Raw genomic sequence first — 27,012 nt, 5'->3', positions numbered from 1 at the left:
CCCCCCCCCCCCCCCCCCCCCCCCCCGAGTCCTGGCCGTTCCCTTGTCTCTGCTGGCTGTCCTGCACACAGAGGCCTCCCGCCGCATCTGGACACTGGCTGTCTTGCTGCTGCCCATCCCTCCCCACGCCCAGATTCAACATCTGCTTGAGGCCCAGCTCTGCCTGCCAGTTTTTAGGTTGAGAATGAGGCATTGGCCCTCAGTGACCCTGCTGGGGACTCAGCATCTGGACACATCTGTCCCCTGGACTTGTAGCAGGACCCATGGGAACCTTCCCCAAGACCACTGCCCAGCCACTGGGCTGAAAGAAAGTAGACTGTGACTCAGTTCCCTGTCTCCGAATGGGATACTTTGGCAGCCCATATCTCCCCAACAAGGACCCCATAGTCCAGGTCCCTAAAGTGGCTTGGCTGCCACACACACTTCTTTTCTCACTCCTCACCCCAACCCTTTTATACTTCCCAGGCTCCTTCTCTGGCTTCTGCAAGCTACTCTTAGCTCATCGTTGCTTATCAGCTCATCCTCCTTACTCTCTGCTCTGTGTTCCCTCTACTTGCCTTACTTTGTAAGTAATTTTCTTCTCTGTAGTCACTTTAGAGGGAAACTAAGGCAAAGCAGTCACTGTGTTGTACCCAGTGAACCCAGACCAGAAGCAGGTCTGAACCCGCTAGTACTCTTCCCTGCCTTTAGTCCCCTGATGTACCCCCACCCTGTAGGGACAGGCTCAGAGCTGCCCCTTGGTGTTACATCCAGAATGGCCCTGGGGCAGTGTCCTCCTGAGGCCTCTGTGTTCTTAGCTTTGGCCCCCAGGTGGGTGTCTCTCTGGTCACTTGGTGTTAAGCTGGGATCCTAAGGCTGGCAAGGTTGCATTTGGGTCTTGCACTGACCCCCCCACCCCCACCCCGCGCCAAGAATCTAAACTGGTCCCTCTGCTTTGACACTGAAGCTCAGTTTCCCCATCAATAAAATGGGGACAGTATTTCAGGTCCAATTCCCAGAGCACAGAAGAAGAGAGGCTGACTCGAAAGAAATGGACTGGCGTCTAGTGTGGAGACTGTTATGCTGCCCCCAGTTTCCTTCAGGGATGATGGACAGACCCCAGCTTTCATCCTTGGTGGCTTCTGGGAAGGAGAGTTGGAATTCTTTCTTTCTCTATCATCTCCCCAGTCCTCAGTGAAAACCCCTGGGAGTGATGAACACATGTGTGATGGGGGTGGGGACCCCCCTTTAGTGTAGGCATGCTGGTTCAAGGACCTGGAAGGCAGAAGCTGGTGTAGCCCCGGCCTCCTGTTGTCCTCCTCCTGGTCTTTCATTAAGAGCTGGTAATTTTCAAGTGCGAAGGGGAGGCCCAAGAGAAGATGAGCTCAGGCAAGGCCCAGGGTCACCCAGCCAGGGAATGGTAGGCTGAGTGGGCTAGAACCAGACCCTCTAACTCTGCTCGTGCCCATTCTCCTGACCTTCTCCTCCTCTGGCCTGGCTGAGGGCCTGCCCAACCCCACCTTTGCACCTTGGCCTTGGCCTGTCCTAGGTCAGACTAAAGACTGGACGGGAGGTATTGCTAAAAGCAGAGCCGGAGGAAGGCCCGGGAGCTGGGGGGGAGGGCATCTGTCCAGGACTGTGCATTTGTGTGTGTGTTGGAATGGTTCACTAGATGGGGCACTTCCTCTGGGGCAGGAAGCTTTGATTTCCTGTGGTGGGGGCGTTGGTAGGATTAGGAGTGGGGGGCTCAGCTCTGGGCCATCCCTGATGTCCTTTAGAGCCACAGAGGAGCACTTTCTGTCTAAGGCTGCTTCCCCCAAGCCAGGGGAGGCAGGAAGGAGCGCGCTGGTGAGGAGGCCCAAGCTGAGGCCAGAGAAGGAGGCCATGAGGGCAAGGAGGTGGTGTGTGTGTTGGGGGGGGGGGGGGGGGGGGTTAGTGGTGGGCAACACAGCAGGAAGCCTGGTCAGCAGGTGACCCTGCCGGCTATTGTGTTTCCCTGTGATATTTCCCCCCTGTTTCTGTGGTAACCTTCCCAAGGGGACCCAGGCCTTTGGGCTGCAGGAAGGTGCCCCCAGACAGCCCTTTCCTTAGAAGCCTGAGTATTAGGAGGAGTCCCTCAATTGGGCCACCTCCCTAGGCCTTTTGGCTCTCGAGAACCAGGGCCTGGGAATCTGGGCAAGTAGTTAGAGCTAGCACTGATGTGGGTGGAACCTGGGTGTGGACCCCTTCGCATCTCCTGGTTAGCGGGTGGGGGGCAGCAGGAGAAGAGGGTCTGCTGGACTTTGGAGAGGGCTCTGTACCTCCCCTCATTCTGTCTCTCCTCTCTCCTCCTCCAGTAGCCCTCTCTCTACCGGGGGACAGTGGACTGCACGCTGCCTGGGGCACAGGGTTGGGATGGGGGTGGCAGAGGCCGGAGGGATGTTTTCATCAGCAGAGCATAGCTCCTTTGGTCCTGGACCGGTTCCCAGAGGCAAAATAAATTCAGGAGAGCGTTTGTTTAGTGTGGGTCCCCATATGATGGGTGTGTGTACACACGGGGTTTGTGGTGGGGGTCTGGTTGTGCACGCTCTGGGACTGGTGTGTGTACTTATGGTGTTTCCGTGGCAGTTTGTGACCCATGTGGTGGCTCTGGATGAGGTGTTTGGAGAGCACGCACACATGTAATTCAGAGGTTCGACATCCGTAGAATTGTATACCTTTGCGATTTATTGCTCCGTGTAGGATGTATGGACGTGTTTTGGGGGAACGTATACCTATGGAAGAGCGGGTTTTTCATAGAAGTCTGGATGTTTGCTGAAAAGCACTGTCTCAGTCGTGGTCCTCCAGTGCCGGTTCCCGAACCATTTGCTTCCGGCATGGGGGGGGGGGGTTTAAAAATAAAGACCCTTGGGGCCCAGGAATCTGGGTTATAATATGTGCTTCAAGTGATTCTGGTGCAAAGCCATGTTTGAGGACCACTGATCGGGGCCAACATTTTCGTTTTTTCTTTTGAGAAGACCGAGATCCGTAAAGGTATGTGGTTTGTCCAAGGACACAGGGCTATGGAGAGGAAGATCTACGACAGAAGTCCACCCTTTCAAAGCTAGTACAGCACCTACCCAAGCGTCCTCTCTGTGTGTGTCTGTGCACGCGAACTGGGCCTTGACCTTTCCTCTGGGGTGCCAGCCTTCCCGACCTTGCTTTTCCTGTTATAGCCTGCTTTCTCTCCCTGAGGAAGTCCTGGAACTGTTGAGCATCTACTGTAAAGGGGATGACAGCCGCCGGGGGGACCCCATTACTGAGCTGGTTGTTCAGCTAGTCACACTTTCGTTGGAGTGTCAGGCACCGGGCGCAGATATGCAGTGAACACATAGGCAGAGCATCTGACCTCAGGGAACTTCCACTTTAGTGGAGGAGAGAGACAGTAACGAGGAGGCAAGTCAAGAAATGAGTGTATATATATCTCCTACGTTGTGATAAGCCCTAAGGAGGAAATGAACTGGGTGCAGCAACAGAGAAATAGCAAGGTGGGACTTCCTTGGAGAGGGTGGCCAGGTGGCTTGAGAAGGTGACATTGATGCCTTCTCTCACCTCCCCAGACCAGAAGTGAGTCCTCAGAGCTTCTGAGCATGTTTGGGAACCGCCTGGATCCCAGTGGGGCCCCTGGGCTGAGCACTGGCCTAGGACTGAAGCCTCTTTCGGGGCATGGCAGGCAGCAGGGTCTCTGCTCCCTGAAGCAGCCCCCTGAGGTTGGTGGAGGGGAAGGGGAGGAAGGCGAGGAAGGGGAGCTGGGCAGTGCTGGAATTGAGGCTGCTCCAAGGAGCAGCAGCTTTTCCCTCTGCCAGGCTGAGTCCAGGGCCCCATGCAGGCACGTGTTGGGTGTGGGGAAGGCAGCAGCCTCTCCCCAGGAGCTCTCAAGCACCACCCCATTCCTGACACTCCAGCCTCACCTTCCTCCCGCCTCATCCCCTTCCTCCCCATGTCTCCACCTGGGAATTCCTGTGCCAAGTCCCTCCTCTCTGGGTCTAGCCTGGCTGCCTCTGTAGCCACTGGGATTTATTCACCTGGCTCAGGAATCACTGTGCAGAGGGTCAAGAGTTAGAGAGGACCCGGCCCTGGAAGGGAGGGTGGACCAGAGAGAAGCTTTGGGCCAGGGACCAGAGAAGCCGGGGTAAAGGAGAAGGCTAAAGCTGGCCGATCGATCTGGGGTCTGGACAGAAGAGAAGTCCTGGAGACGTCCTTTGGCTGGGTGCCCCAGAGCCTCTCCTGGGCCCTTGGAATCAGCTTCCCAAACTGGGTGAGGCTCTCAGCCCAGGGGGCAGACATCAGCTAATGCCCCTGCAGTCCTACCCCTTCTCCCTCTCAGGAGGCTAATTTTCACATCAGGCAAGAAGCTCTCAGACCCTCTCACCTCCAGCCTTTTCTGCAGTGTGTGTGTGTGTGTGTGTGTGTGTGTGTGTGTGTGTGTGTTGAGGGGGGTTTCCTGGGGGGGGACATAGAGCTGAGGCTGCAGGGAGCTGCAGCTCTTTCCTTAGAGACCCAAGGAGTTAGAGGCCCCCAGATAAGAGAAGAGCCCTCTTCCACCCCCTCCCCCTCCTGCCTTGGCTAGCATTTTACCCCTGGCCTCCTTTAGGCTGCTCAGTGCAAAAGCCCCCTGGACTCCTGAGCCTCCTAGGCATTCACTCCCAATCTTAACCCGAGCCCCTGTGTACCTGCGAGAGCAGGATGGGGAGGGGACCTTCAGTGAGGAGGGCTGGGGGCTATACTCACCATCCCCACCCTGCTTCCTTCCCACTTCCTTTTTTCTCCATATTGCCTGCAGGGATTGGAAAGCCTGGTGGTCAGAGACCTTGGGCCTTCAGGGAGAGCCTCTGCCCTGGGGTACCCTATTCCCGCTCAGCAGTACAGCTCAGCTCCCTGCAGAGCCCACTCTGAGGAGCCCGGCTCCGGCTCCTGCTGTCACTCCCAGCCCAGGAAGTCTCATTCTTGCCTCCCCCAGCTCCCAGGAAGGCTGGGAAAGGCGGAGCCGGCTGGGAGCCACAGGTTCGGAAAGAGTCCGGGGTGGGGGAATTCGGCAACTGGGCTGTAACCGTCTTGTTTTGCTTGCCCCACAAACCTGCCCGGGCATCCGCTGCACCCGCACCCGCCGGGGCGTTCAGGTTAGAGAACTGCTCTCAGAATGACAAGCTGGTGGCACCCGGTTGGGGCAGAGGGTGGGGGTGGGGTGCAGGGGGGAGCCCCAGGCGAGGGGGAGCTGGAGGGTTAAAAATAGCAGCAGCCGGGTTTCGGTTAGCAAATGTGGAGGCGGGGAGCTGGAGGCGGGGCAGGAGGCAGGCAATGTTTGCCCGCAGCGCAGGGCTATGTTTCCCCTGGGTCCCAGGAGTGAGTCACGGGGGAGACGCCGAGGAGGTGCTGGCACAGCACCCCCTCCCCCAACCCCCCCACCGGGCCGAGGGGCTGAGCGCAGCCGTCATCTCCATGGTTGTAGAGGACATGCATCTCCCTCCCAGGCCTTCAGAGCCGTCCTGAGAGTTGGGCCAGCGGACTGTAGGACCTAGGGGAAGAAATGTACCCTTCTGAGGCCAGAGACCTGGCTTGGATTCTGAATGGCTGTGGAAATTTGTGCAAAGCCACGAAAGGCCCCCCAAGTCTTGGTTTCCTAGTCTTTCAAGTCAGGATTTTCTCAGATGTGGATGCAAACACGTGGGGGACTCGAAAGCACCCTACAGATGTTCCTTATCACCTTTGGACCCTCCCGCGCCATTGCAAAGCCTGGCAGCAGAGCCTTCCAGTGAGGACACAGAAGGAGGGATAGGATGGCCTTGTCAGAGTCTCTGTGCCTCCCGCAGACAGCACATGGCTCTCTGTGCCTCAGTTTCTCCATGTCCATAACATGAAAGCAACAACAGTTTCTACCTCATGGAGTTGCCGTAAGGTTTAAAGTAAATAATGGCAGTGCCGTGCACCGTGTGAAGCTCGTGCACACAGAATACGCATCAATCTTATTGATGTTATTGTTCACATTTCTGAAGGTCAAGGATAGGGAACGTTAAAGACATGAAGAACAGAAACTGGGCCCAGCCCCAGTTCACAGGCAAAACCAGGCCAAATTCACTGTTCCAGATTCCTCCACCCATAAGGGCCTGGAATAGCAGGAGTCTGCTGCCAGAAGTCCCAGGGTGGACCCCTTCTTCTCTCTTTCAGTCCACCGCCCCCAGGCTCCCCCAGCGAGGCAGGATGCTGGAGGACCCCCGGGCCTTCCAGCCAGCTGGCACTGGGGAAGGGTCTGGGACGGGGCCGCCCTCCTGGGCCTGATGTGGGATACCTTGCCAGCATCTGCTGCAGTGACCTTTATTTCAGCCCCTCCCTAGCAGCTCCTAAGAGGAACAGGAGGCTAAGGAGGGGTGGGAAGGTCAGTGATGTCAGCAGTGAGTAATCCCAGCACTGTGGCCCTGGAAGAGGCAGGAGGCATTTCTTTCAGGAAATGATCATTATTCAGCCTACAGGCATTCGTTAAGTCAGTCCTAACGGGGTGCCCGGCCCTGTGCTAGGCCCTTTGTGCAATTTAGGAGAGGCAGGGGATGCGAGGTGGTAAATAATGTGGAACCACAGAGGCTGTTAGGGTCCCCGAAAAGGGTGCACGGAGTTCATGAAAGCCTGCTGTCCTCGTTCTCATGGGAACCAGAAGCTGAACCTCGGCTTTGCAACCCACTGTGACATCCTTACCACGCACGTGTGTTTGTGTACATAGATGTCTGTGTTCTGTTTTATCATTACAGAGGCAATTCTTGTGTGTTGTACATGATCAGACAACCTAGACAAGCAGAAATTTAAAAACTGAGAAGCATTCCAGTCCCAGTGGTCAGAGACCATGGCCACAATACCGCTTCGTATCTCCCTGTTTCCTGACATGCCTCTCTGGGTCATATTTTTTACGAAAACGAGATGACACTGCACCTGCTGGTTTTTCAGCGCTTGCCACCTTCCACGACAGTAAATTCTCATCTCATCGAATTCCCAGGTGGCCAGAAATTGTCCTTCACAGCTGGTTTGTCCAAATCAGTACCCAGGACCATGCGTCTGTTTGCTGAGTTCCCTGAAGGCTGTCTGAGCACTGGCTGGATTCGTGGTCAGGAAAAAGCCTGGCCTACCAAGGGCAGCCGCAGAACTCTGGTTGCAGGAGGGAATCCTGTCACCGGGAGAATCTGCCTGGCAGACCTCTGTCATCTTCCAACAATAATAGGCAAAACGAGGGGAATACCTTGGCCCAACTGGGCTGGGGATCTCTGGGTACTTAATGTCATTAATATTAATGTGGAGTCCTGTGAGTGCCAGCATTCAGAGGTATTGCTATTCACAGCCTCCTCTATCTGTGACGGCCTGGGCCTCCACAGTGGCCTCTACTGACCCGCCACAGGTCCGAGGACACTGATGGTCTTTGGCTGTGTTCCTGGTCCCCAGGAGTCTGCCCTCTAGGAGGGTGCTCTGTTCTGCACTGGTGGGTGCCTCCATCTCTTCTACCTGCCCAAGGCCTGCCAGTGTGTCTGAGACCTGGGGGAGAGATCGAGAAAGAGAGAGGTGTGTGTTGGGAGGGGGCAGAGAGAGGGAGCGAGCTTCTCCTTCTGAGGGAATTCACTCAACCTGCCTTTTCTCCGGTGCTTGACTCTTTCCAGAGTGGCTGCACACGCGGCTGACCCTTCGTGGCAGCCTTGGGAGGGTTGCTTCTCTGTTTATATCCGGCTGGAGGCTGCTTACAGGCAATAAGGACAGGGGAACAGGTACATTAAAAAAAAAAAAAAACAGGGAAAACAAGATGAAAAAGGGAGTGAAGATGGGTTTGGGAGCAGCCTGGAGACAAAAGGCTTGTGAAGGACACAGGCAGAGATGACTCTTTCTTGTTATTCTTGTTGCGGGGCGATGTCTTCTGGGAACACACTGCCCCTGGGGGACACGCCCAGGCCTTTGGATGCTGGGACCCACTGTATCATCCTCTGGCCTCTCATGACCTCACCTTACCACCTGGGGAGGTGGGCGGACCTGTGTGCCAGGGTCTCAATTATGAGCTTAGGTCTTGGAGCCCCAGGAGCCCATTTCCCAGCTGTGTGGCCTCTGCAGGTTTCTTAAGAACTCCACACCTCAGTTCCTCCTTTGTAAAAGGAACGTGCTTACGGTATCTACCAGACAGGGTCTTTGTGAGGGCCAAGTGAGACAGGACGAGTAGGGTGCTTCACACAGTAGCTGGCACCCAGTAGGTATTTGGTACAGAGCAGTAGATCACCCCTCATCTGATTCATTAGTCATTATAAGACACTAATTATTAATATTAATCAGATAACTTGAGCTTTTCCCTGGCGGTCTCTGGAGTGGGCTGAGTGGCCTCCTGGTGGCACAGGTGGGAGGAGCCAAAGAAGGCACATCTTGTGGCTCAGGTGCGGTTGGCAGAGGCAGAGCCTGCAGTGGGCAGGGGGCCAGGGGGAGTTGGGGATGGGGGAGGCACAACCTGGCCAAGGAGGGCCCACAAGCCAAGGGAACAAGGAGGAGTTCCAGGGAGGGAATTCGAGACCTTGGAGGGGAGAAGGAGCAGGCTCTGAGAGGCAGCCCCAGGGCGGTGACCGTGCTTCCTGTTGGGGCAAGTGCTGGCCCTTGAGAAAGACTGTCTGGGGCTGGCTGCTAAGAGGGAGCAGCTGGTCTAAGTGGGGCAGCAGGGGCTGGGGGAGGGGAGAGACAAAGGCAGGAGCTGACGGAACCTCCACCCCTCTCCCCACATTAGAGATGGGGCCCCCATCTTGACTGCTCAGGATGTTTTGCTTATGATAGGAAAGATGGTGGTTAGATACCATGGGGAACTTCCTATCTCAGGGATTGGAGCTCCTGGAGCAGTGGAGCAAGGGTAAGTGGGCACTTAGCCTATGAGGGCTTTCAGGGCCAGAGAAACCCTAGGGCAGTCTGACCAGGGGGCTGGGATTGGGACAACCTACCAGCTCAGGAATTCCCTAGGTGCTCAGGCCGGCCTGGCTGTCCCGGAGAAGGCTGTGGGTGACAGGAAGTGGAGGCAGGCTCTCCAAGGCCAGCCACCCTGAGCGAGTAGCTCGGTCTTCCCCTTTGCACCTCTACCAAGGACAGGCAAGGAAGACTGAGGGGTGGTCTGGGAGGCCCCTGAAGGTGGGCCGGGCTTGGAGGAGACCCTGTTTCCCTTTGCCCGAGGACAGTGAGGCTCTCCAGAGAGGGCCAGTCCCAGGTCCCCGGCCCAACTGGGATGGCCCGGCTCCCCCTGCCTCAGCGTCCCACCGGTCTCTGGCTAGGAGGAGAGGCTGCGGGATGCAGGAGAGGACCTGGGCTGGGGGCAAGGAGCCAGGAAGGACGCTTTCCCACCCCCAGGGAGCTCGAGCTGCCGCTGCCATGGTTACGTCTGCTTCCTGTTTGATTCATCTCAAACAGCAGAAGGGGGGGGTGCTGGCTCCCAGCTCGGGCCAGCGCTGCGTGGGGCTGTTTACAACAGCCGCATGTGGGATTCCCAGAAAGAGACTCCAAACCGGACATCCTGCGGCTGCAAAATACCCAGGTGTCAAGAGCTAAAAATAGCTGCCCTAGGGCCCCAGGCAAGGGGAAAGGGGCATGCTCACCGCGGGGGCGGGCAGCCGGCCAGTGGCCTCCCATCCAGCCTCCTGGGAGGCCCATGGCTATGAGCTGCAGGGCCTCAGTCCCCTCGGACTGAGTGCCCCCCCCCCCCCCCCGCCTTGGAGTGACAGGGCAGGGGCCCTTTGTCTGGGCCCATGACTCAGGCCACTCACCTGTGAGCAGCCCAGCTCGATTTGGGACACTAATAAGAGTCTCAAAGGGACTTGGGAGCTTCTAGAGAGAGGACTTAGCAGGCCCTGGAGAGCAGGGGAAATGAAGCTGATGCTTTTCCCAAGACCCTCACCTGTCACCAGCCCCTTATTCCCACACGAGATCCCAAATCATTGCTTGGAATCTTTGAAGTCAGCAGTTGCTGTCTGTCTGTGGTTATTACGGAGACCCGGAGATGAAGCAGGCAGCTTCTGCCCTATGAACCTCCAGCAGGCCTGGGGCCTACCACCGCTACTGGTTCCTGGGGGGCTGTGTTCTCTCTCTGTCTTTCTCTACCTGCCGGCCTGTGGGAGCGGAAGTGCTGGGGAGGAGCAGGGGAGCGTAAAGTTTGGGAAGGTGGATTCTGGAGCCCAGTGGCCTGGCTCAAGTCCCAGTGGAGCTAATTCCATGTTACATGACTTCACACAAGTTATTTAATGCTTCTGGGCCTCAGTCTACTGACCTATGTAATGGAGATAAAGGCGGTACCTACCCTCTTCTGGTGAGGGTTGGGTGACTTAGCACATGTGAGGCACTCAGAACAACTGGCCAGTAGCGAAGTGTTAGTTTACAGAGGTTCGGAGGGAAGAGAGAGGGGAGTGCAGTCAGCAGAGGTGGGACAGGGAACACATGGGGAGAAAATGACTGTGGCGGGAGAGGAGAGGGTGCAGCTGGGACCAGATGCTGAAACTTGCGAATGCCAGGAAAGAGGCTGCTTTGTTCAGGGACAGATGGTAGTAATGGAGACTATTGAGGGAGCACCTACCATGTGCTAGGAACGTGCTACGCAGGGCGGCTAATCTCCAATGACCTCTTCCAGGTGCATATTCTTCTGGCCAGCGGGGCAGCCAAGGCTTGACCGGGTTATCCTGTGTCCCTGGCTCTCCCTGCCGGTCACGGAAGGGAGCCAGGGTTCAAACCCATGTCCATCTGACCTCAAAGCCAACATGCTTAATGCCGTGGAGCCTCGTTTCCATTACTCTGTATGGCAGGCGTTTCTAGCCAGCTTGCGGCCCCCTGGGTTCTGGATAAATCTGAGCAATAAGCAGCTTCATGCCAAGATAACGGGCAGTAGAATTAATAATGAGCAAGACAATTTCTGGAAGGTGGGGGAGAGAGAAGAAACCGTTTGAGGGTTGACTCCGCAAGTTCTTGGGAGTCGGACAACTGAGAAAGTTTCTGTCTTACGCTTTTTGAGGCTCTGAGCTTTTTTTTTTTTAAGTATCTGCAAGTCGTCTACTTTTTAATTTTTAAAAGGTTGTGGGCTGTATGTGAAACTCCTTGAAAGTGAGAAGAAATTTCATTCATAGGGCCCTTCAGGGCCTGGAGCGGCGACCTCATGTAGAAGTACTGGGTTCCTGGGGCGCCTGGGTGGCTCGGTGGGTTGAGCTTCTGCCTTTGGCTCAGGTCATGATGTCAGGGTCCTGGGATTGAGCCCCGCATCGAGCTTCTCCTTCTTCCTCCCTCCTTCCCTGCTTCTCCCTCTCCCTCTGCCTGCCTCTCTGCCTATTTCCGATCTCTCTCTCTATGTGTCAAATAAAAAAATAAAATCTTAAAAAAAAAAAAGAAGAAGAAGAAGTACTGGGTTCCTGCCTTTGGGATTGCCTTCTTGGCTTTTCCCTGGCCTGCCCTGGCCAGACCGCTCCCCTGCTGGGGAACAGTGACCTAGCCCCTTCCCCTTGCTCTTGTCTCCTCTCTGAATTGAGAGGGTTGGCCTGAGTGGGCTCTCAAGCCCCATGGGCAACTAAGGTTCTCAGATTGTGTGACCGGAATGCCTGCTAGAAGAGCCTCTCCTTGGTGCTCAGTGCTCAGGCTGTGTCAGGAGGGCCTGGCAACCGTGATGTTCTTTCTTGTGTTTATTTATTCTTGGATCTTCCTGAAGCCATTTCAGCCCCAGCTTTCATCTTCTCTGCCAGCCCCCATGCAGAGTCAAGCTTTGTCCTGCCTGTGTCAGGGAAACAGAACCAGAGCCACAACGTGGGGTGTGGAGGGAGTCAGCCCTGATCCCAGGACCTGGCCTTCTCCTGCCGCCTGCTTTCCTTCAGCATGCTGGGGCCCAGGCCTTTCTGCTACTCCTTTTCAGCTAGTTGGGAGATCAAGGAGGTGGGGACAGCCTCAGAAAAGACATCAGAGGCATGGGCAGGGGGCTTCGGCTCCTGGGGAAGCCGTCTTCCTGACAAAGGGCCTAAAACACCTGGGAGGGCAGGTGAGCAGACCGGGCTCAGGTTTCCAGTCACCGTGCACCTGCCTTGGGGCAAAGTCCCATCTGTGGGGGAGGTTCGGCCCAGGCCCACAAAGGAGGAGCGGGAAACCGGCTCGCACAGGTGCCCCCCCGGAGACTTGTGTCTGCTCTGGGGGTTTCTGAGGACTGTGGAGGATGCACTGCGTGGACCCATTGTGGCAGTATTTCTGGGGCTCTTTGGTTCTGAGTGAGGTTGGGGCGCTGGTCTGGGAAGGTAACCCAGTAGGCCCACATGCCTCAGTGCCAACTAAACTGCCTCTTCAGTTTGACGGCAGCGGCTTCCGAAGGTAGAAATGGGACGAGGTGGGGGGGTGGTAGTCAGAATTCCAAAACGGAGAGAGCTCTCCACCCTGGCAGGGAGCTGTGTGGAGAAGGGTCCAGGCCGAGGCATGGTTCAGGCCCTCAGGTCCATTCAAGCCTACTTTTTTTTGCCTGGTCCCAGGGTAGTGGGAACAGCATCCCGAGAGGGGCCAATGAGAAGTATCCCGCAGATCACGGCCAAGCCTGGCTTGCAGGATGTTTGCTTTCTGGTGCGAGTTCAGCTGGTACCTGGGTCCCCTCAGATACCTGTCCTCTCTCTGGGACCCAGGAGAGCTGGTTCACAGCTCTTACCTTCTTTGCTTTGGACTCTTCTGAACTCAAAGGCTGTCAGCACAGAGACAGGGTACTGGGGGAGAAGCAGTCCTTTTTCCAGGAATCGCTTCTGGAAGCAGCTCCTGTTGGCAATATGCGCGCACACGCGCGTGCGTGCTCCCAGCTTTTCCGAACAGAGTTTCTATCATAGATCATCATCATAAAATGTCCCTTTGGGCCCTGTAACAAGCACTATGGAGTTCAGGGCCATTGGCTGGTCTCCTGTCCAGAGAGTGCATGGTGTCCTGACTCCATGGTTACCAGGGGAGCAAGGCTTGGCTCTGATCCCAAGCACGATTGCTGCTGACCAGCCCTCTGGCAGGGACTGAGGGGAGGTAGGGGACAGTTCCCACTGACGGGGGCTGGAGGCACCGGACTGACACACAGGCCTGACGCAGCCTCTGGGAGTGTACCTGCGAGCCCAGTTCAGAAACCTCTCCTGTGAGACCAGCAGAAGAGAGAGGAGGTCCTATGAGAGCCTGGAGTAGGGGTTACCACTTCCTGGCGAGGGGGTGCTGCCTGCCACACCAGTGTTCCTGGGGGGTCCCGGAGCTTGAGAAGGCAGAGGGCTGGGGGGCAAGTCACCCCTTCCTGATGGAGCCTGGCATGTGTGCAACACGATGGTAGGCACAATGGGCACAGCTTCTGAATGACACCGTGGAGGCCATGACTGGCGGAGTACTGAGGTGGCGCACACAGGGCGGGTGCTCTGGGAAGGGAGCAGGAGGGAGATCTTCTGGCCATGACCCTTCCTCATGAGGAAGCCCGTGGGCTGGGGCCGGCAGAGTTTGGGGAGGTGGACTGCCCTTCTCTACCCAACGTCAGCATCTGGAGCATGGGGCACGAGTGTGTGAGGGTGGCTGGTGGGGAGCTCTCTGGGGTTTGGGGGTGCTCACTCTCTGGGCCTAGTGTTGCCCCCTCCCCCATGGGGCCTGCCTGCAGGGAGTTCTCCTTTCTTCGGCTTCTGGAAGAGGAACTGTGGTTGCCCCTTAAACACAGACCCAGGAGAACAGCACCCACCAGTCATTCTTCAGAAAATAGCCCTTCTGCCCCAAGGTTGGCCTGAGGGAGGTCTTCTGTGTGTCCCCAAGGGCCCCTTCCAGGTGGCCCTCCAGTCTCCCAGACTCCTATCCCTAGGGTCCTGAGCTGGGACAGCAGGAGAGGAAGGGGTCCATCTGGAACAAGTGACCTCAGACTTGTGTCTGTCTCCCTACCCCAGTGGGCTTCTGGGCAACTTTGTGCCTCTGCTTCAGCCCTGCTTGGGCCCTACCATGGGGTTTTGTGGGTTCTAAATGGGATAGGGGGCTCTGGGTTCGGCTTCTGAGCCTGAGAGAGGTGACAGTTTCCAAAAGGAAAGACTTCTATTTCAGGTTATTTAAAAAAAAAAAAAAAAAAAAAGGTCGGAGAGGTTCTGTTCACTGGGGGAGCACAGGCTGCAGGACATGGCAGGGCCGCAGGAGGAAAGGCTTTCCTACTGTTGGGGGCTTGGCTGTGTGCTCCAGACCCGCAGCTTCACAGCTTCCTCCATTTCTGACTTGATCTTCTGGCCATGACCCAGTCCTTCCCCACCGAGGAAGCGCCCCTTCTCTGGGCCCGCTTCTCCCCATCTCCCTCCAGGCAGCCTCACTGGCAGTGCTCTCCCTCCTCCGGCCCCCTCCTCTCCCAGATCTCTTTCCCTTTGGGTTGTGGGAGCCTGGGCCCTAGGAAGATGAGGTCAGAGCACATCCCGGAGGGCTGGAGGGTGAACTGGGGCCTCCTTGGGCCTACTGTGGACTGGACTCCAGTGGGGCGACATGTCTGAGTCACAAGGTGACTTGGGTGAAGAAGAGAGGACGGGTGAGTGCTTGCCTTCAGCGTGGGAATCTGAGGGAAGGAATGGGGCAGAATCCTTGCTTTTTGGTTAGCTTCTGATGCAGGTGCCGGGTTTGGGGGTGCTCAAGCTGGAGTGGGGCCTTCCCACCTGAGCTGGCCCTCTCACCCTTCCCCCCACCCCTTCCCTGCAGCCCCTTCATGCCCTCTCTCTTCTCTTTACAGATGGGACCCAGGTGAGCCCGGGTGCCCGCTGCCCCAGCCCCCCCGGCACAGGTAAGAGTCAGGCCTGAGGGAGCCTGAGGTGGGGGTGCAGGACGAGGGTGGAGAGGACAGAAGAGGGGCGAGCGAAGCAGGGTGGCTAGCTGATGGGCCGGAGGGTTGGGAGGTTGGGGTTCTGGGTGTGGGACGAGGAGTGGGGTAAGAGGCAAGTCTGGCTCTAGGCTGGTCCCACTGTTGGGAAGCACAACAGGAAAAGGAAAGGCAGGATGCTCTTCTTGCCCTTGTTGGCTGCGGGGAAACAGGAAGGCAAGTAGGAAGCTAGTGTTTACACTCAGACCGCTGCCTCACATCAGGCTCTGGGCGAGGCGCCTGGCTCTTGTTTGTTGGCCTCGGGCCTCACGCTGGCGCCGCAGAGGGGGCACAGAAGCCCTCACAGGGGGAAAGATGCCTCTTGCTGCTCGGACGGGCTGCAGGGAGGAAAGGATCCCTCTCCTGCGTTCTCTCACTGCCCTTGCCTCCTCTGCCATTTGGCCATTTTCTGGTTTAGGATGTGGCCCTGAGGCCAGGTCTGGAGTGGCTGATGGCCTCGGCCAGTGTCCTCGGAGGGCCTACCGGGTGCCTGACGCCTTGCGGCTCCGTATGGCAAGGAGGAGTGAGGACCCGCTGTCTTCTTTGCCTTGCTCCCAGTTCTCCAAAAGCTTACAGGCAGGCTGGGGAGACAGGACACACCAGGAGGAGAATGCCGTATGTGACCAGGGCCAAATGAGGGTGCAGTGGACAGAGTTCATCCCTTCAGTCAAGAAACACTAAATCCGTACCTGTTGCCACGTAGTCCTCCTAAATATTTAACATAAAAAAAGAAAACAACAGAAATTAGAAAAAGAAACATTGATGAACCCCATCCCTGTGCCCGGGCACTCACTCCCTGGGCATTTTAGGGGGGCAGATATAGACATTTATTCATTGATTCAGCCAGTATTTACTGGGTTCTTGTCATGCGCTAGGTAACATTCTAGGTGCTGGGGTCGTGAGAAGTAAACAAAACTGAGTTCCTGCCCTTGGAGCTGGACTCCAACGGTCCCACCCATGCTGGGCTTAGAGGGCACCGAACCGTCAATGTGATTGGAATCCAGAGAAGGGAGGGACGCAGGGCGGTGGGCTGAGTGCAGGGAAGAGGGAAGAGTCCAGCTGGACTTGGAAGAAAGGGTAGGATCTGGAAAAGTGGACTCTGAGGGGTTGAGGGCGGTACCGCCAGGGGGTCATTGTGAGCATAAGCTTGGAGGGTGAAGGGTACGTGGGCTTGCGGCAGGACAGGGCTTAATGGCTAAGAGCAAGGGTTGTGTTCAGATATAGGAGACAAAGGGAAACTGGCTTAGCCCCAAATCGTGGAGACCCCCCCCATGCTAAATGACCCAGAATTCCATTCTGAGAGTTGCTGGCAGAGCCCCTCCCACATTCTCGGCAGCCCTGCGCTGGGAGGGAGGGATGGGGCCTCTCGGGCCATGCGAGGCCAAGGCAGCAAGCCCTGTGTCCTGTGGCCTGCCTGGGGTTCTCTGAGGTCCCTCTTACCTCATCAGAGGAGTCACCTCAGGAAGCCAAGACACCAGATGTAGAGGAGTGTGTTAGCTTCAGAGGCCCAAACTCAAGCCGAGTGAGAATCTGGGTTCCCCACGTGGATGTGTGAGCAGGAGTAGGGGGCATGGAGGCCATGTGTGGCCTGTGCAGGGCACATTTGGAGGCACAGCCATCCCCTCTGGTCTCTTACTATCTGGACAGTCGTGGTGGGCACCTCCCTGCTTGGCTCCCCTCTCGTCTCTAGCTCCTGGGCAGAGAACCTTAGAGCAGATGCCCCTAATGCAAGACCCTCTCCCTCTACCCAGCAAGAAAGCCCCGCGAGGGGTGCTGACTTCCTGAAAGTCCAGGGGACAACGGAGCCAGAGCAGTGGCCTCGGCAGGCCCCAAACCCACGCTCACCATGCCTCTTGCTGGGTGGCTTTGGCGAGGTCCCTTTCCCTGAGCTCAGTTTCCACATTTGGGATAATGGAATAGCAATAACCACCTCTTAGAGCCTGTGGGAGTTTCAGGGCGGGAGGGTTTTGCAGGCATGCCTGCATGTGTGCCCTAGATCGGAGGGAACGATTGGTAATGGTTGGTAACGGTTGAGTTGGGTCTGGAGACTGCGTTCCCCGACTCCCCCGCTGCTGCTCGGTCACAGAGCCTTCCAGTGCCCCTCAGCCTGTGGCTGCCCTGATGGGGGCTGCCATGTGTTGTCGGAGGAGCTGAAGGAGTCCTCTCCGGAAAGGTTTCCCCAGCAGTGTGCTCTGTCCTAGGGCCCCTGCTCTCACCCCCGCCAGCTTCGCCTGCCCCAGGATAACGGCCCTGCAGACGCTCCAGCTGCTCAGTCCAGCCTGGCCCAGCTGGCTGTGTGGGCCTAGAACCTGGTCTGGCAGCCAGTGAGAAATAGCTCCTGCCCCCATGGCCCTGGAAAAGTGCTCCTGGTGTGGGCGCAGAGCACACTTGAGAAGAGGCGGCTGGGCCTGCTGTCCTCACAGGGACGGGCCTGGAGCAGGCCCCAGGGGTGTAGGAGCCCAGTGAACTGAGGAGGTTGCCCTGCGAATAGGGCTGTGCAGGCTCGGGGTGGTGGGCCTGGGCTGCTGTACGTTCAAGGCACGGTCACTTTAGCCTCTGGCCTAGGATAGAGCATGGGGTGCGGGGTGGCACCTGGGAGAGCCCATGAGGCCGGCTGGGGCTGGAGGCTAAACAAAGGGGACTGGGGGATCGCCGTCTTTGAGGGCAGGTCATTAGGAGTCAGCCTGACCAAATCTTTATTCCGGTGGGAAGAAGGGAAGGAGATGGCAGGGCCCAGAATGTTCCCCCGCAGGGCTTGTCACTCAATCTTCCCAGCTCCCAGCCCCTGCCCTGGGGCGGCAACACCAGTTAGTGGAAAAGCCTGGCGCTTGGAGTCAGGAGGGTCCTTTCGGGCACAGCCTCCGCGGTCTAACCCCACCTGGTTCCACGCCTGCCCGCTCCCACCCCCGCCGTGAAATGGGAGCTGGAAGTCCCTACCCCGTGGGACCACAGTGACAGAGGAAAGGCCCCTACAGTGTCCCGCTGTGGCCCAGGGAGCCTGCAGGAGGCTGAGCAGGCCCCCTCTGTGTGCCCGCAGGCCGCCCCAGGCCCCGCGTGGACACGCCCGGCCTTCAGCCCCAGCCCATGGACCTGCGGGTGGGCCAGCGGCCCGCGGTGGAGCCCCCGCCGGAGCCCGCGCTGCTCGCCCTGCAGCACCCCCAGCGCCTGCACCATCACCTCTTCTTCGCAGGCCTGCAGCCTCGCTCCGCGGAGTCCATGAGGGTAAGCTCCGCGCTCCCCGCCCCTGCGGCGGCCTTGAGCTCAGCCCCCAGCCTCCCAGCCTCCCTTCCGCCTCCCCAGACCCTCGGTTCAGTCTCCAACTCCTTGCCCCTTCCTGGGCGGCCCGCCCTGCCCACAGCTCCCCATGGACACGCCGGTGCCCCAGCTGCAGGTGGGGCCCCAGGAGCAGGAGCTGCGGCAGCTTCTCAATAAGGACAAGAGCAAGCGAAGTAAGGACGGAGGCGTCCCCGGCCCGGGGTCCAGGGCCCGCCGCAGAAGGCGGGGTGGTGTGTGAGGGCTGGGGCCTCCCTCTGCTTGCAGTGAGCCATCTGTGAATGTGGGTGGGGGGTCTGGAGGCTTTGCGGAAGAGGCGGGGCACCAGGCTTGGCTCTCCGTAGGGACAGGACGATGGGCAGGCGGTGGGCCAGGGAGGCCACCGTCCACCTGCCCCCGACCCACTCCTGACTCCCCTGCCCCAGGTGCCGTGGCCAGCAGTGTGGTCAAGCAGAAGCTGGCAGAAGTGATTCTAAAGAAGCAGCAGGCAGCCCTAGAGAGAACAGTCCATTCCAACAGCCCCAGCATTCCCTACAGGTAACGCTGTCCCAATGGCTCCCTTGTGTCTGTCGTGCCTCCTCCCGAAGTGTCCACCCCATGAGCCCTCGTACTCGTTCCCCCTGCCTTCCAGCCGCTTGTCAGCAGACCCATCCCCCTCACCTCTAATTACAGTGCTGCCCTAACCTCTCTCCTCCCACCTGCCCCTTCTCTCTAATTATCACTCCCGACCTCACCTGAAGCCCTTCCTACCTGCCCCCCCCACCCCAGCACAGACAGACCACGCTGGCTTTCTTCTTCCTACACAAGTCCCTTTGCTCTTTAGGACTTCCCCAAAGCACAAAACTATCCTGATTCCTAGAGCAGTTTCCTCCAACAGGAGACAGAGTCCCCTTTGTGACTGGCTCTCACCCCAGTCCTGGGACCCTGGCTCCTAAGCTTAGATGGGGGCCTGCCTGGCCCAGCAGCTGGCGGGGAGGCTGGCCCGGTCCTGCCACCTGGATATGTCCCTATTCTTGACGGCCACACGCTGCCTGGCCCTGTCAGCGACTGCCTCTCCTGGCAGGGCCTGGGGGCCCAGGCTCAGGAAGAGCCCTTTGCAGAGCCTTCTGCTGCCAGGCCTCTGGGCATCCCTGCCCCTCTGAAGCCACCTTGGCTTTCCTTCCACAGAACTCTCGAGCCCTTGGAGACGGAAGGAGCTGCTCGCTCTATGCTCAGCAGCTTTCTGCCTCCTGTTCCCAGCCTGCCCAATGACCCCCCAGAACACTTCCCTCTCCGAAAGACAGGTGAGTGGGGCGGGCAGGTGAGGACCCTCCAGGGCAGGGTCAGGAGCTTGGAGGAGCGGGAGAGCCCGTGGGGCTGCAGCAGGTCAGCTCACCGTGCTTTTCTCCCTGATGCCGCCTTCTCTTGCCTTCGCCCAGAGGTGACTGGGAGGGAGGAGGGTGGTGTGGGGCCAAGTAACACTGGTGCTCCCACAGTCTCTGAGCCCAACCTGAAGCTACGCTACAAGCCCAAGAAGTCCCTGGAGCGGAGGAAGAACCCCCTGCTCAGAAAGGAGAGCGCCCCGCCCAGCCTGCGGCGGCGGCCTACCGAGACCCTTGGCGGTGAGGGCCAGCAGGGCGGGTGGGGTGGCCTGTGTGGTCCCTCTGGGTCGGGGCCTGCCCAGACAGGACGACTGTGCGCGGTTATACAGGCTGTGTCCAACCCACTCGCCAGGGAGGCTGATTGAGGCCAAAGGCCAGCGCCTGCTCTGTTGGCTAAGGGGCCCTCGAAGAAGGGGCACCTTAAAAATTGGGCAAAGATGAGTGGTGGCCTGCCTTCTTCCTGCCCTTCTGGGAAGAAAGCAGGAAGCAGAGGCCACCTCCCTGGGGAAGGGGGACTGGCCCCGTTGTCCTGGCCACACCAGGCCTCTGACTGTGCTTCCCTCTCCGCTGCCCCTAGACTCTTCCCCGAGTAGCAGCAGCACGCCAGCCTCGGGCTGCAGTTCCCCCAATGACAGCGAGCACGGCCCTAACCCAGTCCTGGGCTCCGAGGTAAGCCCTTGCCAGGCCGGGCTCTCGGGGGCAGTTCTGAGGCTCAGCCTTCTTCTCAGCAAGTAGCCCTGACCGAGCTGGGGCCACAGGGTCTGGGCAGCCTGGACCTGAGCCTCCTGGGGGTTCTGGGGAAGGTAGGCCCAGGGTAGAGGTCTGGGACCGGTGACCCCTGCCCTGCTCCCCATGGCAGGCGCTCTTGGGCCAGCGGCTGCGGCTGCAGGAGACCTCTCTGGGCCCGTTCGCCTTGCCGACAGTGTCCTTGCTGCCCGCAATCACGCTGGGGCTACCTGCCCCTGCCAGGGTGAGTGGCTGAGGCGCCCTCCCCCCCACTGCAAGCCCCCAGCTTCTCTCGCTGCCTTCTCCTACCACCTCACCCCAGCACCTTCCCTGCTCTCTCTGCGGGGGATCTTCCCCCCTGTGACGTCTCCCTGCCTCCCCCCAGGCTGATGCTGACCGTAGGACCCATCCGACTCTGGGCCCTCGGGGGCCGGTCCTGGGGAGCCCCCATGCTCCCCTCTTCCTGCCCCATGGCCTGGAGCATGAGGCTGGAGGCCCCTTGCCCTCTCGACTACAGCCCATCCTCCTCTTGGATCCCTCAGTTTCTCACACCCCTCTGCTGACTGGTGAGTTCTAAGGCTTCTCCAGGGGAGGGGCTGATCCCTGCATCCTGCTAAGGGCCAGGCTTGGGAAGGGTCCCTTCCTTCCTCCCTGCCCCCTCCGCAGCCCCTCATCCTGCGTGTCTCCCCAGTGAGCCCGTGCCCCCCTGCCACCCCGTGCCTTTGCTTCCTTCCATTCCTCCCTTTGGTTCCTTCCTTATGCCCCACCCACACCCCGTTCTTTCCAGTGCCCGGGCTTGGGCCCCTGCCCTTCCACTTTGCCCAGTCCTTACTGACCACCGAGCGGCTCTCTGGGTCAGGCCTCCACCGGCCACTAAGCCGGACCCGCTCAGAGCCCCTGCCCCCAAGCGCCACCGCCCCCCCACCGCTGGGCCCCCTGCAGCCCCGCCTGGAACGGCTCAAACCTCACGTCCAGCTGATCAAGGTGAGGGGGACTGGCTAGGGGAGGTGATGAGGGGTTGCTTCACTGGGCCTCTGGGGGCTGAAAGAAGGGAGGCTCAGGAAGGGCTGGGACCTGGAGGGCCAGAGAGAGGATGTGGCTCCCAAGGGCCCAGAGCCATGGGCCACTGAAGTCTCAACAAGATGAGTGGCCACACAGCCCAGCCCACCACGGTCCACCGCACAGCTTGCGCCCCAGCATGGCTTCTCAGTGGGCATCTCCCTTCCCCAGAGGCCAGCCAAGCCCAGTGAGAAGCCCCGACTGCGGCAGATACCCTCCGCCGAGGACCTAGAGACAGATGGTGGGGGAGTGGGGCCAGTGGGGGATGACGGCCGGGAACACAGGGAGTCAAGCCACGGGCAGCATGAAGCCAGAGGTCCTGTTCCTCTCCAGCAGCACCAGCAGGTATGGCAGTACCCATGTGCCTGGAAAGGTGTAGTCGGGAGACCCTGGGCCCTAGCATAGATGGAAGGGAGGGAGCTAGCTCCTCAGTGCAGGAGGCAAGTCTGGGACCCAGTTTGCCCTAACAGATCCATACCAAGGTGCAGACATGCCCCCGCCATGCACACGTGTGTGTACGTGCACACACACATACACACAGGCACAATCGGCAGCCTGCCAGGCTTGGGGGAAGCCATGTCCCTTGTCCAGTGCTGAGGCTGGCCTCTCACCAAGCCATGCACGTCCCTGCCCCAGTCCCTCTCCCCTGTGACCCGTTGTCCGGTGTCCCCCGGTTGTCCAGGACGGGGACTGGGACCAGAAGTGGGACAGAGACAGGTGTGGGCAGCACTCTCAGTGTGAGGCAAATCATGGGGCTGAGTCTGCTGGGGCTGCTGGAACAAGGACCACAGACCCAGCCCCTACAACAACAGAAGTACATCGTCTCACTGTTCTGGAGGCTGAAAGGCCGACACTGGGGTTTGTCTTTCCAAAGGCCATGAAGGAGGGGCTGCTCCCGCCTCTGTCCTCAGCTGTAGATGGCTGTCTTCTCCCTGTGTCCTCACACCATCTTCCCCCTCTGCCTGCCTGGGTCCAACTTTTTCCTTTTTATAAGGACAAAAGTCATACTGGATTAAGGATGGATTAAGGCTCACCATCATGATCTCATTTTAACTTGATTATCTCTGTAATTACCTGTCTCCAAATAAGGTCACATTCTGAGGTACTGACGCGGGGCTTAGGACTTCATGAATGGGAAGTGACGGGGACACAGCCACTACCGTGCATGGCAACAGTCCACACATATGCAGTGGCTCATGCATGTCCTTGTATCCTTGGGCAGTTGGCCTGAGGCCCCTTACCTAGGTTCTGGCTTTGGAGTCCCAAGGGTCTGAGAAAGTCTGGTGGTACAGGGTGGTCATTCTGGGCTACTGACTTCTGGGGGTGGTGCTGGGGGCCGAGGGTTCAGAGATCAAAGGCCAGAGCCCTGCCAGGAGGCAGGGCTAAAAATCTCCCAAAAGGGACCTGCCCAGAGGTTTCCAAGGCCCTGGGCAGCAGCAGATGGAGCAGAATCCTGAGACCTGGAGACTGAGGCCCCCTATGTCCCTCAGGTGTTCCTCTGGGAGCAGCAGCGACTGGCTGGACGGCTCCCCCGGGGAGGAACTGGGGACTCTGTACTGCTTCCCCTGGCCCAGGGCAGTCACCGGCCCCTGTCCAGGGCTCAGTCATCCCCGGCCGCTCCTGCCTCATTGCCAACTCCAGAGCCCGCCAGTCAGGCCCGTGTCCTGCCCAGCTCAGAAACCCCTGCCAGGAGCCTGCCCTTCACCACAGGTAAGGCCAAGATCAGGGTGGGACAGGAGAAGGGGCAGGGGGCCCACAGGGGCTCAGGCATAAGTCCATGTCTGGTCTTGCTGTCACTTGGGACATTGTTCGAGGCCACAGAGCACTTGCTTGGCCTTTTCACAGCCTCATGGTGTCCCATGAAGGAGGTGGAGTGGGTGATGGTCCTCACTGTGCAGATGAGGACACCTGGGCTCAGAACTAAGGTGACAAACTTGTGGTCAACGAGCAAGCTGAGGGTCAAGCCAGGTTAAGGATCTGGGTCTCTGGACAACCCAGAACTCCCCTGACCTTTCAAAAATGATACTTAGTATGGTTGTTCTGTTGGTAAAGGAAGAGCTCAAAAGTATTTTAGAAATTTGAAAAACACCAAAAAATATAAGAATACAATAAAAATAGCCGACTGGTCTCTTACCACCCCAAAGCCACCTCTCCTAAGTGCTGCTGTGTAGTTCAGCACCACCTTTGTCCTAGAAAGCTGTGTATAGATACCACACACACCCAGTGCGTGTTGAGCCCTGCTTTATTCTGTTAACATATTATGAATATGTCATGATACAATTAACCTTTAAAAATGAGATTTTTATAGTATTTCATCACAGTATTTTTCTTTTTTTGACGATTTCTTATTGGTGGGGCGGATAGGTGTCCACTCATGAGAATTTCTTGTCCGTGAGTCTTTGCTCATCCCTGGCATTGTTTCCCAAGGGCTGCTCTTAAGGAGCGGCCTCCCTGGGTCAAGTGGAATGAGCATTTTGAAGATCCCAGTGTCCTGAGGCATGCTGAAAGTGACCCATCCTCCGTGTGCAGGACACTCTAGGCGGCCTGCTGGTCAACCCAAAACAGTCACTTCCCCAAAACTGCATCTGTCTTGTCACATGGCTCCGCGTCACTGTGAGCTTCCCAGCTCTTGGCTTGGGGCTTTCTGAGGAATTCTTTCTCCTCTCACACCCCTGTGGCAGCCTGGCTGGGTTGTAAACGTCCAGCATGAGACCCCAACATTAGGCCCCCTTTGGTCAGGTTTAGAGCTCTCGAGGTCTTGGTGGCCACAGGAAGCCATGTGTGGAGAGTCAGGGTGGCAGGAAGTCAGGGGCTCTGTGGCGGAGGTGTTGGCTGGGGCACACCTGTGTGTGTGTGTGAAAGGCTGAGGGGCTGGGTGGGGGATGTGGGGCTGTGTGAGTCTGGGAGCGATGGGATGTCAGGTCTGGCTCCATGTGGGTGTGGTGTGTGCGGCCCTGCGGGGAAGAGGGGACCCCTGGTCTCTGGACCCTGAGTCCTGCTCTCGGCAGGGCTCGTCTACGATTCGGTCATGCTGAAGCACCAGTGCTCCTGCGGGGACAACAGCAGGCACCCGGAGCACGCAGGCCGGATCCAGAGCATCTGGTCCCGCCTGCAGGAGCGGGGGCTCCGGAGCCAGTGCGAGGTGAGGAGGCAGCGTGGGGGTGCGTGGGACCGCAGGGGGTGGGAAGTGAGGGGCCTGAGCAGGCAGTGGTTGTGGTGGGGAGGAAGCGTGCAGGGGCAGGGGTTGGGGGAGCCCGGGCTCAGGAGGTCTGTGGGCCCATCCTCAGTGTCTCCGGGGCCGGAAGGCCTCCCTGGAGGAGCTGCAGTCCGTGCACTCGGAGCGGCACGTGCTCCTCTATGGCACCAACCCGCTCAGCCGCCTCAAACTGGACAATGGGAAGCTGGCAGGTAGGGACCCCGATGGCTCCCGGGACCCTACGCCTCCCCTGACCCGGCCAGCTGCTGTGTTCTCTTGTCCCAGCCCCACGCAGCCTGCCCCTCGGGCATCCTGGGAGTCCCCCTGCCACCTGCTCTTCCCCTTCCCCAACTCCCCGGCCCCAGCCCCCCTCAGGCCAGAGCTGAGAGGCTTCTGGGCTCACACACACTGGGCCTCTCCCCACAGGGCTCCTGGCACAGCGGATGTTTGTGATGCTGCCCTGTGGTGGGGTAGGGGTAAGTGTGCCCGGGGGGCTTGAGCGCCCATTGCCATGGGCTCTTGGAGCTCCTCCCTTCTGTTCTCCCAGGCCCAGCCCCTACCTGCTTGTTCTTGGGGTCCTGCCAGACCTGTTGGGCCAGGGGCTCTCCCATAATGCTCCTCTGCCGGCTAGAAGCTCCTTGTGGCCAGGTGTGTCCTCTACCCGTCAGTGTCTCCTGAGCGGGGAGCCCTTTGCCTTGCACTTAGACGGTGTTCAGTAGATGTGGAGTGAGGCTTAAAGAGCAGGGGATTGTCTCCCTTCGTAAAGCCCTGGTGGTGGTCGGGATTCACCCTTCCACGCCGGCCTCCGGGCGGAGTCGGGCTGCTTGGCCGGAGCTGTGGGGATGCCTCCAGGGTCCTTGGTGACCCAGGCAATTTTCTCCCACAGCCCAGCTTCCCCTCCTCCCAGTTCACCCTGCTTAGCGGGCTCCTTGCCTCCTCTGGCGGCGTCCCAGCCCGGAGTACGGAGGCAGGGGATGGAGGCCTAGTTCTGGAGGGAAGTGGGAGCTGTGCTGGGGGGCTGTTGGGGAGCCAGTCAGCGCCCTGTTCACAACTTCCCATTTCTTGCCACTTTCTGATTTTTCCAACTGTTGTTGCTTCTGTTTTCTCCTCCCTCCTCTCCCTCTCTGTCTGTCTCTCTCTCTCTCTTTCTCCAGCCTCTTGCGACTCTCTCTGCCTTCCTCGCCTCTCTTGGTCCGCCTCGCCCTCCCCATCTCCCCATCATGCCCCCCGGCCCCTCCCTAGCCTTGAGGCCCAGGGACTGGGTTTGGGGGGCCTCCCAGCCTGGGCTAGGGGCCCTGAGTGGAAGACAGTGGTGCAGACGGCCCCTCGAGCTCCGACCGTCCCGCAGGGCCTGAGCAGAGTCAGCTGGGGCTTAAAACCCCCTCCCGGTCCAAACCCCAAGTCCCGCCCAGGTAACGCCATGCCCCCTCCTCTGACTGGGGAGGCAGGCGCGATGCTGCTGGCAGAGTGCTGGCCAGATACGGGCTGGTGATATGGACTGAAGCTGGGAAGAAGTCATGCTGGGATTGGGGGACGCAGGAGGCCTTGCCTTTGGGTGGTGGGGCCCTGGGGAGGCAGCGCTGTCTGCCCAGTTCCCTGCCCCTGGGGTCCTGGCCGTGGGGTGGGCACCGCCCAAGAGGGCCCTGGTTCCTGTGGGGACCTTGGATGATGCGGGCCCTGACTCTGGCCCCCACAGGTGGATACCGATACCATCTGGAACGAGCTGCATTCCTCCAACGCAGCCCGCTGGGCCGCCGGCAGTGTCACTGACCTCGCCTTCAAAGTAGCTTCCCGTGAGCTAAAGGTAGGAGCTGTGAGTGGAGAGTGGGTCAGCCACAGAGAGGGTAGCAGGGTGGGGCAGTAGGGAAGGTCAAATCCAGAACCGCAGGCCTCTCACTCCTCTTGGATAGTGCCTCAGGGTTTTGGAAGGGAAATTGAGAGTTCTGGCGACAGAGCTGAGATTCGAACCTTATGCTCATGCTATTTGCTGGGGGTCAAGCCGCTGGTCTCTAAGAGGCCCAGAGTCGTAATTACTCAGGATCATTTCACACACAGACCCGCTGTGTGACCACCGGGCAGTTGCAGAGCATCTCTGGACCTCTTCCATCAGCAGATCGGTTCTTTGCCATCCGAGGTTTTATAGACCGGGTTGGTGCCTGTGCTTGTTCACTCTGGGCCGGGCACCTGACAGGAGCTTGTGCTGAGGCCCGAACCCCCTGCTGTTGGAGAGCTCACAGCCCAAGGGGGGCATATGTCCGGTGTCCCTGCTCCTCCTCAGAGTGGCGTGCAATTAAGAGCTCAGTGCTGGGTTGTACCTTCTGGCTTCACCCTTTGACAAGTGGGCAACTTCCCACAAGCTACTTAACTTGCCCAAGCTTCAGATTCTCCTCAGCTGTGAACTAGAGAGAACCCTGTTTCTCTCATGGAGATGTTGTGAGGATTAGGCGACATTTACCTCAGGGAGCTGTCAGGATGAAGTCCCGCGTTTATGGAGTGCTGGGGCACAGTGCCGGGCATGGTGTTTTTGCCCGAAAAATAGTAGCTCTTGCTAAAAAGTGATGAGAGTCAGGACACAC

The 27,012-nt window shown here is 58.7% G+C and overlaps 1 protein-coding gene across 4 annotated transcripts in view; it reads left to right on the top strand.

The window, feature by feature from the left end:
* The window catches only part of HDAC7 (histone deacetylase 7), a 35,836-nt gene that overhangs the window by 1,492 nt on the left and 7,332 nt on the right, over positions 1-27,012 (top strand). For 2 of the 4 annotated variants that reach the window (XM_059402977.1, XM_059402975.1), the window contains exons 2-17: positions 14,696-14,746; positions 17,859-18,043; positions 18,180-18,270; positions 18,520-18,631; positions 19,262-19,377; positions 19,570-19,695; positions 20,033-20,124; positions 20,315-20,425; positions 20,567-20,747; positions 20,969-21,165; positions 21,412-21,585; positions 22,731-22,950; positions 24,249-24,382; positions 24,528-24,648; positions 24,863-24,912; positions 26,133-26,240. In XM_059402977.1, coding sequence (XP_059258960.1) covers positions 14,696-14,746; positions 17,859-18,043; positions 18,180-18,270; positions 18,520-18,631; positions 19,262-19,377; positions 19,570-19,695; positions 20,033-20,124; positions 20,315-20,425; positions 20,567-20,747; positions 20,969-21,165; positions 21,412-21,585; positions 22,731-22,950; positions 24,249-24,382; positions 24,528-24,648; positions 24,863-24,912; positions 26,133-26,240 — 2,069 coding nt within the window. Of the gene's footprint in view, positions 1-14,439; positions 14,498-14,695; positions 14,747-17,858; positions 18,044-18,179; positions 18,271-18,519; positions 18,632-19,261; positions 19,378-19,569; positions 19,696-20,032; positions 20,125-20,314; positions 20,426-20,566; positions 20,748-20,968; positions 21,166-21,411; positions 21,586-22,730; positions 22,951-24,248; positions 24,383-24,527; positions 24,649-24,862; positions 24,913-26,132; positions 26,241-27,012 lie in introns of those variants that run through there. The other 2 variants (XM_059402976.1, XM_059402978.1) reach the window with 2 other exon arrangements.

This window comes from Mustela nigripes, chromosome 6 (genome assembly GCF_022355385.1).
Source record: "Mustela nigripes isolate SB6536 chromosome 6, MUSNIG.SB6536, whole genome shotgun sequence".
Lineage (NCBI taxonomy): Eukaryota > Metazoa > Chordata > Mammalia > Carnivora > Mustelidae > Mustela > Mustela nigripes.
This window is presented reverse-complemented; position numbering and strand designations above follow the sequence as displayed.